Source organism: Antechinus flavipes, chromosome 3 (assembly GCF_016432865.1).
Source record: "Antechinus flavipes isolate AdamAnt ecotype Samford, QLD, Australia chromosome 3, AdamAnt_v2, whole genome shotgun sequence".
Taxonomy (NCBI): Eukaryota; Metazoa; Chordata; class Mammalia; order Dasyuromorphia; family Dasyuridae; genus Antechinus; species Antechinus flavipes.
In genome coordinates this window covers 64500119-64509352 of record NC_067400.1, presented here as the reverse complement: position 1 = coordinate 64509352, position 9234 = coordinate 64500119, and the positions used below count along the sequence as shown (strand labels likewise).

The 9234-nt window shown below is 51.5% G+C and overlaps 2 protein-coding genes across 2 annotated transcripts; one reads left to right on the top strand and one right to left on the bottom strand.

Annotated features, from left to right (window-relative positions):
- The first annotated feature begins 101 nt into the window (after positions 1–101).
- Positions 102–2637, top strand: LOC127553104 (mitochondrial chaperone BCS1). The gene is made up of 8 exons (XM_051983555.1): positions 102–351; positions 509–868; positions 949–1088; positions 1171–1365; positions 1590–1653; positions 1778–1947; positions 2070–2187; positions 2343–2637. Exons 2-8 carry the CDS (start codon positions 549–551, stop codon positions 2620–2622), a joined length of 1287 nt encoding a protein of 428 aa, XP_051839515.1. The 5' UTR covers positions 102–351; positions 509–548; the 3' UTR covers positions 2623–2637.
- A 152-nt stretch (positions 2638–2789) lies between these two features.
- RNF25 (ring finger protein 25) lies at positions 2790–9232 on the bottom strand. The gene is made up of 10 exons (XM_051983553.1): positions 9141–9232; positions 7584–7658; positions 7227–7329; positions 7068–7135; positions 6857–6926; positions 4727–4798; positions 4462–4602; positions 4067–4156; positions 3787–3921; positions 2790–3589 (listed from the first exon to the last, which is right to left on the bottom strand). The coding sequence occupies exons 1-10, from the start codon at positions 9176–9178 to the stop codon at positions 3035–3037; spliced, it is 1347 nt and encodes a 448-aa protein (XP_051839513.1). The 5' UTR covers positions 9179–9232; the 3' UTR covers positions 2790–3034.
- Positions 9233–9234: the final 2 nt, after the last annotated feature.

Below are 9234 nucleotides of genomic sequence, written 5' to 3'. Positions count from 1 at the left end.
GCAGGAGAGGAGGCGAGGAGGTAGGAGGAGAGTACCATAGAGAGGACGGGCCAGAGCGGCCAGGTGCCGGGGCCGAGAACCGAGAGCATGACGGGACGCGGTCAGAGGGCACCTCTGAGAGTAACAACGTGCCGAGCCGAGGCCTTAAGGCAGGTGCCAGGTAGCTCCGCAGGTGGCAGCTGATCCTCCCCCGGATTTCTCTGGCTCGGCCGCGGCTCCTGCAGTTTGCAGCTCCGAAGGGAGTCGCAGACGAAACCTCCCCGCGCCGCGTTCTCAGTTTCCCCAGCCCTAGAGTAGGGGAGCTGGTTGGGCGCCCCCATTCCCGCCACACCCCCATCCTCTAGAAGCCAGGTAGGAGCCCTACCCAGTGTTACCTTGCAGTTTCCGGGAGTGGGGAGGAGGGATCCTGCCCCTTCCCACGTGCGACCTTGAAGCTCTCGGGGAAGGGAGATGGAGGAGTGTCCGGAGTCCCCCTCCTTCCCATACATGTGCCCCCTCCTCCCCCCAGGTCGGCGATGCTGAAGAGCCCCTGAGAGGAGACCCCCACGATGCCCCTGTCTGACTTTGTGCTGGCCTTGAAGGACAATCCGTACTTCGGGGCCGGCTTCGGACTGGTGGGCGTGGGCACTGTCCTGGCCCTGGCCCGAAAGGGAGCCCAGCTGGGGCTGGTGGCGTTCCGGCGCTACTACATGATCACGCTGGAGGTGCCGGGTCGGGACCGCAGCTACACGTGGCTGCTGAGCTGGCTGGCCCGGCACGGTTCCCGCACGCAGCACCTGAGCGTGGAGACCTCGTACCTGCAGCACGAGAGCGGCCACGTCAGCACCAAGTTCGACTTCGTGCCCAGCCCGGGCAGTCACTTCATTTGGTGAGGGGGGCGTGGGAGAGGGAAGACCTGCCCCACGAGGGGTCGGGCTGTGCCTTGATAGGGACCTGCTCACCTTTCAGGTACCAGGGCAAGTGGATCCGGGTGGAGCGGAACCGTGAGAAACAGATGATTGACCTGCAGACCGGGACCCCGTGGGAGTCCGTCACTTTCACTGCCCTAGGCACTGATCGCAGGATTTTCTGTAGCATCCTCAAGGAAGGTATGGGACCCATTCAATATAAGAAACCAGGTGTCCAGGGAAAGGAAGCATTTCCAAGCTCTTTTTCTCCCCCCATGGCTAGCCCGGGAGCTGGCCCTGCAGCAACAAGAGGGGAAGACAGTGATGTACACGGCCATGGGCTCCGAGTGGAGGCCCTTCGGTCACCCCAGACGCCGTAGACCCTTGCAGTCAGTGGTGCTCCAGAAGGGCTTGGCCGAGCGCATCATCCAGGATATCCGGGAGTTCATCAATAACCCCAAGTGGTACAGCGACAGAGGTGAGCCCTGGGGCTCAGCGGGGAGGAGGAAGTCCTGCTGCCAGGGCCAGGCTCTGGGAGGCCAGTGGTACTGGCATTGCCCCAAGCTGAGGCTGACTGGCCGGGATACTTGTGGGGGGTAGTCGGCAAACCATCCGGCCCCTCATTCCTCAGCACGTCCCCATCTTGGAAAATGTCCAGCTGGCTTTAGGTCCTGACCCTGCTGCCCCGGACTGTATTCCCAGGCATTCCCTACCGGCGAGGTTACCTATTGTACGGGCCCCCTGGCTGTGGAAAGAGCAGCTTCATGTGAGTAGGACCAAGCTCTCAGAGTCCAGCTTGAATGATCCCAAGGACCCCAGAAATGTTGGCCAGGGTGTGGGGATAAAGGCCCTGCCTCACAGGGCCTCATCCTCCTCTCTGTCTTCCATAGCACAGCTCTGGCTGGAGAGCTGGAACACAGCATCTGCCTCCTTAGCCTTACTGACTCCAGCCTCTCTGATGACCGCCTGAACCACTTGTTGAGTGTGGCTCCACAGCAGAGCCTGGTCCTTCTGGAGGATGTGGACGCGGCCTTCCTCAGCCGAGACTTAGGGAAGGAAAGTGAGTGCTAGGTGCCCTGCCATCTTTTCCCAAATCAGATCCCTCTAATTCCCATTTCCCTTTCCTGCCCGCTTCAAACTAAGCTGACTAACTACCCTTCCATGATTCTCATTTTGGTTTAGACCCAGCAAAATACCAAGGACTTGGACGTCTGACCTTCAGCGGGCTGCTCAATGCCTTAGATGGTGTTGCCTCCACAGAGGCACGAATTGTCTTCATGACTACCAATTATGTTGACAGGTAAGGAAGGAGGGAGGGATCCTTGTTAAATAACAGAAATGGGAAACTTGATCTTTTCTTTATACCCTTTTTAGACCAGCAAGTTGGAGGTGACAGGTCCACATCTCAAACCACAATGACACTAGGGTCTGCCACTCTCTGCTTCCTATTTCTAGGCTGGACCCTGCTCTGGTGCGTCCAGGTCGTGTGGACCTTAAGGAATATGTTGGTTATTGTTCGCATTGGCAGCTGTCCCAGATGTTTCAGAGGTTCTACCCAGAAGAGCCTGTGTCTATGGCTGAATCCTTTGCAGAACAAGCCCTGTTGGCCCAGGGCCAGCTCAGTGCTGCTCAGGTACAAGGCCACTTTATGCTCTTTAAAAATGACCCTGATGGGGCTTTGAAGCATGTTGAGGCTCTTGCTCTGACCAAACCGGGCCCAACATCGAACCAATAAACACTGTTCACAGCACCAGTACCTTTCTGATTAATTTTCCTGCTAGTATTTAAAAATGGGGGAGAGGGAAGGGAGGAGAAGGGAGGCAGACGCTGGGTTATTACTAAGGAACTTCCACTTACCCTGAGGTCCTACAGAAATAGCCACAGTTGAGGAGACAGAACAAATTTAGGAGTACATTCCTTTTTCTAACATTCATGGCCGTCACAACTTCCACACAAATACAGAAGGATTTAAAGAATTATCCTGCCACCTTTGCCTCTTCCTTCCATCACAAATTTGGCAAGGATATAGCTTCTAAAGACTAGACTTTTTACTTCCAGAGGCAGCAGCAAGCAGAGTTGGCTGAGCTGGGCCAATACTCTTTATTGCTTCCCTCCCACCCATTATTCCCTGTCCCCCAGCATTCCTGCTAGGAAGCCTCCTCTGGTTCCAGGCCTGGAGGTTCCCTGCGAGCACTGGGACGGTAAGCTCCCCGACCTCGAGGCAGGCGGGGATAAGAGGAGCCAGGCGTCCGGCCTTTGGAACGTTCCCAGCGACCACATTCCCAGTTCCTGCGGTTTGGGGGGCCCTGCCAGTTGCTAGCCCCCTTTTCCTTGGTGGGGCCTTCAACCCTTTGACTCTGAGGCTCTGGCTTCAGGTCCATGGGCTCTTTGAATGGCCCTGTAGGAGGAGGCAGTTCTTGTGTACAACTGGAGCCTTTGGGGGCAGAGTTCCCACTTCCCCGAAGGTCTCTCTGCTCTGACTGTTGCCCAGGGGTCCGGCAGGCCCTGGAGGTGTCTCTTTCTGCTCTCTGGAGCTCATTCAGCCCTGGTTGGCTTGGCCCAGCCCCCGAGATCCTTTCTCTTGTATGCTGTGGAGCAACAGGCAGAGTGTCTGGTGGGGTGGGCAAAGCTGTGGCAGGGGCACCTGGTGGCTGAGATCCTTTGGAGGCATCCTGAGCCACCTCAGGCTCCACAGGGGAAGGCTAGAAAAAGGAGAAGTACAGTGAGTACCAAAGTATGGTTATTCCCATTTATATGATGCACCTGATAGTCTTAAATTTCATTTCAAAATGGAAAGTGCAGCACCCCAACTTTGGCATCCCCATGCCCTGTCACTCCAAACCATCTGTGGTTCTGCGGCCTCAACAGGTGTGATGAGGTCAGGAAGAGGTTTCCTCACCTGTTGGAGGCTGATGAAATAGCGGTTCCGTTCAGCTTCTGGATCTATGATCCCCCCGCGCTGCTGTTGCCTCTCATAGAGCCGCTGCCTCTCCTCCCGCTGCCTCAAGCTCTCTGCATCGGGCTGGTATGGCTCCTGGAAGGAGTAAGAGAGAACTGACTCTGGTTGGTCCAGGGCCACTTGTGGCTGCCTCGCCCTGTCCTTCATAGGCAGATGAGGCACCCCTCTGGAGAAGCCTTGAGGAGCTGGGGCCATCCTCCCCACCCTGCGGCCCTCTTACCAGAGGATGTTGAGGTGGGGGAGCTGCCTGCAGCGTGGCGAGGTCATAGACCAGGAGCTCTCTGCAGACTGGACACTGGACGCCGACACCCTGCCACACAAAACGGCAGGTGAAATTGTCTCCATAGAAAAGCTCTAAGACAGCGACCTTCCCCCTCCAAGTGAGGAATACTCAGTGTCCAATTGTCTGTATTAGATGCTGAACTCTTCTCCCACTGCATCCTCCTTTTATTTTTGCTACAAGAAGTAACTAAGAGAGAAAGGGGGAGGGGAGAAGCATGCTTGGGAAACACATGTCCCGATGTTAGGTCCTGGGGACAGGACAGGAAGAAGAGGTCTAATGGCTGCTCAGGGCTGGGGGAGGTGGGGGTGAGGCCGAGCCCAGGCAGTCGCTACCTGTTCCACTGGAGAGCCGGGGTGCTGCTGCTGCTCCTCCTTCTGGGCCAGGAGTTCTTGCTCCATGTGCTGGATGTAGCGGGCCAGGCAATGGCAATGGAAGTAGTGGTAACAGGGGGTCTTAGTGAAAGCTTCTTTCTCCTGGTCAGAAAGGGAACACCGTGGGGTTGGGTTCTTCTTTTCAGGATCTCACAGGCACTGAAATGTGTGGCTGAGGCCGGACTGGGCATACCCACACCCCCCTCGTCCCCCTTGTTGCACTGACCTGGAAACCATAGAGACAGATGACACACTGGCCATGTGGAATATTGTTGTCTGTGAGGATCTCCTTTCCCTTCTAGAAAGAGAAGCAGGTGGGGGAGGGGAGAAAAGCCAGCTTGCTTGGGAGGATGCAGGCAGCAGCCTTCCATCTAGGAAGCTCTGCTCTGGGCAGTTTCCATTAATGTGGTTAATATACTTGCCACCTCTATGCAGTCACTGCTTGGGCCAAAGCCTTCGCCACCTGGAACCTCCAGGAATAGCTCATTCTTAAATGTTTTCCAGATGGCAAAGAATGCTACATATTTTATTTTTCAAAAAATTTCATTTAGGATGAAGTTTTCTGAAGTACATTCTATACTTTATTATTTTTGCTGAGGCAATTGGGGTTAAATGACTTGCCCAGAGTCACACAGCTAGGAAGTAATCAAGTGTCTGAGGCCAGATTTGAACTCAGGTCCTCCTGACTTCAGGGATGATGCTCTATCTACTATACCAAGTAGCTACCCCACATCCTATGCTTCTTAAATTATAAGACAAATAACTTTCTAGCTAGTTGTCATTATTAATTGCTGTCCTGAGGCATATTCTAATGAGACCCTTAAATCCTGTTAACAAATAATTCCTAGACCGCTGTAATTTTGGGTTTTCTTGATTTTTTTCCTTTTTATTGCCAGGTTTTCAAGTTGTCCCTTCTCATTGCTGTCAGGGGTCTGCCTGTGATAGCCCATCCCTTTAATTTACCTGTCTGTGGTAACCAAACTTGTTTAAAGTGTTTCTTTAACAAGAACAAGTTTGAACAAGGGCCTGAGGGACTCTCCCGTCTGCAGGTGCACAAGTTTTAGGGCATGAACCTTTGTGACATCTACTTTAAGGACACTTTGGCTTCTCAGCTCTAGAAAATTCTAGGTACAAGCTCATTGTGCTAGTGCCTTGCCTTTCTAAAGACCAATCCGTGTTTTCCACCCGCTTTAAAAAGTCTTCCCAGCTGATGATTTCTCTATTTGGCATCACTGCTGCCCTCACAGGTTAGTCTATTCCACTGCTGACTCTGGACTTCGGGGACTGTGTAAGAAGAAGTATGGTTAATCCCAAAGGTAGATAACCTGAAAGTCATATTTTGTTTTTGAAATGTTTCAGTGTTTGAACACAAAAAGATAGCCTCTATTTATATTGGTGTTTTATGATTACAAAGCACTTTCATACATGTTAACTTTTTTGATTCTCCTAAAAATTCCTGAGGTAGATAGTACCAAAGTATGGTTATTCTCATTTATATGACGTACCTGATAGTCTTGAATTTCATTTCAAAATGGAAAGGCACATTATAAGGAAGAAATAGAAGCCTAATTTACTCATTTTCCCAAATACTCCTTACATCCAAATACATCCCTTTCTGACTGAAACAAGGTTTGTCTTCTCCAGAAAACTTAAAATGACTGGGCTGGGATTCTAAAGAAGGTTTTGGTTTTCTACCCATGAAAAGTTGCTAGAACTGATTAAAAAAAACAAAAAGAAAAACAAAAAACAGGGCAATTATAAAGAGGTAAGGTCTTTAAGCAAGAGGTATGACATTTTTAACGTGCCCCTTACTGTTAAGGTTTGTTATGAGGCAGTAGGCCTAAAGGAAAGGGAATTTCTCTCCTCTCATTGAAAGAGAAGAGCCTTGTAAACAGAATGCTAATGTAAATGTGAGGTGTTGCTTTTTTGGATGTTCTGTATACTTGTCCAGAAGGTAAGCTTTGAGTATAGGGACTGTCTTCTGGTTCTTTTCTACCTCCTGTAGCACCATGTACACACTATCTGAAACTGAGTCTCAGACATAAAGATGATCCATATGTTCTTTTCTCTCACCACTGGGGAAAAACAGGAAATGAATGAAGCCCTATGTTAGACAAAAAAAAAGTATTCTTTCAGTCTTGTCAGCTTTCAAGATAATGGAGTAAACAAATGAAAAAGCTTGTAGAACCTCTCCCTTTGGAGCCTTTTAAAACAAGCCTTTCATCAATTTGGGTCAGTCTTTACCCAAAGGGAGGGAAAGGGTTAAACTGACTTTAGGAGAAATGAATGACTCTAGACCCATGGCTAAACCTGCTTTGGCATGACAGGAAGGAGGTCTCCCTAGAGCCCAACTCACCTCAATGAGTTCATAGAGCACAGCAGTGCCTAGTCCGGCCTCAGCCACACAATTCAGTGCCTGTGAGATCCTGAAAAGGAGAACCCAACCCCAATGTTAGGACAGTTCCTTTCCACTTCTTGCAAAAGAGATATTCTATGTTGGTAACAAAACATAAATTATGTTAAGATGTGCGCTACTTCTATCTTATGTTGGTCAGTGCAACACTTACTTGTGAATCTGTTCATCTGAGAGCCCTCGGGGGTTACGGATAGAGATCTTAGGCACCTCATTGGGATACTGGAAAAAAGAGACCAGGCCAGTATGAAGTACCCTCTCTCCACACCCCAGCATTTCTCCTTACTTTGTGGTCACCCAACAGGCACCTCACCTGTGCAGGGACCAGCAACACCAAGGTAAAGCAGACAAATTGTGAATCCTGGTCTTCAGCTGTAGCAGGATGCAGCGTGATGCAGATTTCCCATGGTGAAGACCTGTGGATAGTTATTGTGATGGTTCAAGATGGGATCTTGAATGGGAACCGGGAGTGATGGGTGTGATAAGTTGAGAATTCCCTCCCTAGAGGAAGGAAAAGGGATTCTGTCCTATGCTAACTTAAAGGTATCACCCTTCTTTCTTGGAGAACTCCTTCACTTCTCTCAATCTCTCAGGACCAGATGATGGTCTCAGTCAAGGTCATTCCCTTATTGATTTCCGAAGCCCTTCTCAGTCCCAGTTGAGTACTCACCTCCCATTTCCTTGAACCACCTGTAATTCATCCAGGTAGATAGACTCCAACACCTCTACTTCAGAGGGTAGAACCCTGGGAAAAGAGATGGCTTTTGTACCATGTCCTTCCTTACTGACATTCCAGGAGGAAGGGTGCTTGTCCTAGAGGGTACTGAAGAGCTGAGTTTAAGGTTCTATGCCATTTTCAGTCTTCCTTTTCCACAAGTTGGGGATCATTTTTCAAGGCTATCACAGGCTTAGGGATTTTTACAACTATGTAGAAAAGTTACATTTGCTGTTGTGTTTCTGTAAACTTCCTGAAAATGGAGAAACATCAAGAAACTCTCCTTTTCCCAAAGTGGGACCTTATCAGGACCCAAGCAAGAGGGCCCTAGAGGAGAGACCTTGCTGTTTTGAGAAGCACAGTGGTTCAAGCACATCTCTTAGATCCCAGTTCATTCCTTTTCCAAACCTACTTCAAAATGGGAGGAAACAAGAGTGAGTAATAATAAAAGCAGAATTTTACAGCATTTAGGGGTCTCAAAATCCACTTTCACAGGGGAAAAAAGCAGAAAAATTGTGCCTTGCCCCCAGTTGCTAAGAGGCAAAACCAGCATGAGAATCTAGGCCTTCAGATGGCCAAACCAGCTGGTCTTTTACTGTGTATTTGGGCTGACAAATAATAGTACCAAAATTACCACCTGGGAAACCTTGAGCAAGTCCACATTTTTTTAATATGACAGGACTGGATGCCATGGCTTCTAGCTCTTAAGTCTGTGATTCTACTTCATCCCTCTAAACCCGAAGCATGAATAATGCTGGTCTGCAGCATCCTAGTCACCAATATAATTGCTAGTTACCCAAGAAACTACAGGCACTTAGGTCCTGACTTTTTCCCATGGGTGTTCAAAAATTAAGAGTCCCAGGCTTTTCTGTATCCCCTCCCCCTTTCGCTAAAGTGAGTGGGGGAGGGGATAGCAGAGTGCACATCGGGCCCTCCTGGGGACAGTCCCTACAGTTCGGCCTCGAAGTTTCCCCGGGAAGAGCTGTTTGACGATAGCCGCCAAGGTCGCCGAAAATTTGTTTGGATCCGCCTACATCTCAACCCCTGCAAGAATCCCACGAGTCTGCCCCATTGCTCGGCTTTGGGGGTGCTTGCATCCCCACAACGTCAATGCCTACCAACACGAAACACGGTGGAAGGATGGGGGTGGGGGATGGCAGGGACCCCCTAGTCCTCTGCCCGGGTTGGGGCCCCTTGAGCTTTGGGGGAGCCCCCTCGCCTGGCCCTGGGTCCCGCTGCTGTAGGAGGTCGATGGGGCGGAGGAGCGGGCGCTCGGCTGGGGTCGCGGGGGGCCTGGCCGGCTCCCGCGGGGCGCGGAGCCGACAGGAGGCGGACACCCGGTCGGGCAAGGCTGGAGGCGTGGGCCGGACCGTCAGCCAGACCCCACGGTGTCCCCACCTTCGAGTTCCGTCCCCCCAACCCCCACCCCGGGCCTCCAGGATGGGGCCGTCGGCCCGTCCCGTCCCAGGCCGGGAGCGGCCGCCAGCCAGGTCCCGCGTCCCCGGCAGTTACCAGTCCTCCTCCCCGGCTGCCGCCGCGGCCGCCGCCATCTCCTCCTGCTACCTGCGCCGGAACCGGAAGTGCCTTCCCGCAGACCTGTAGGTGG

Bases quoted from the DNA above. Each gene is read 5' to 3' on its own strand.
- RNF25 (XM_051983553.1), bottom strand. From the start codon at position 9,178: ATGGCGGCGGCCGCGGCGGCAGCCGGGGAGGAGGACTG. The intron at 7,330-7,583 runs GTGAGTACTCAA...AACTATCCACAG, and splicing joins GTGGTTCAAGGAAATGGGAG to GTCTTCACCATGGGAAATCT. The intron at 4,157-4,461 runs GTAGCGACTGCC...TTTGTGTGGCAG, and splicing joins CCGGCTCTCCAGTGGAACAG to GGTGTCGGCGTCCAGTGTCC.
- LOC127553104 (XM_051983555.1), top strand. From the start codon at position 549: ATGCCCCTGTCTGACTTTGTGCTGGCCTTGAAGGACAATCCGTACTTC. The intron at 869-948 runs GTGAGGGGGGCG...CTCACCTTTCAG, and splicing joins CCGGGCAGTCACTTCATTTG to GTACCAGGGCAAGTGGATCC. The intron at 1,366-1,589 runs GTGAGCCCTGGG...CTGTATTCCCAG, and splicing joins CAAGTGGTACAGCGACAGAG to GCATTCCCTACCGGCGAGGT.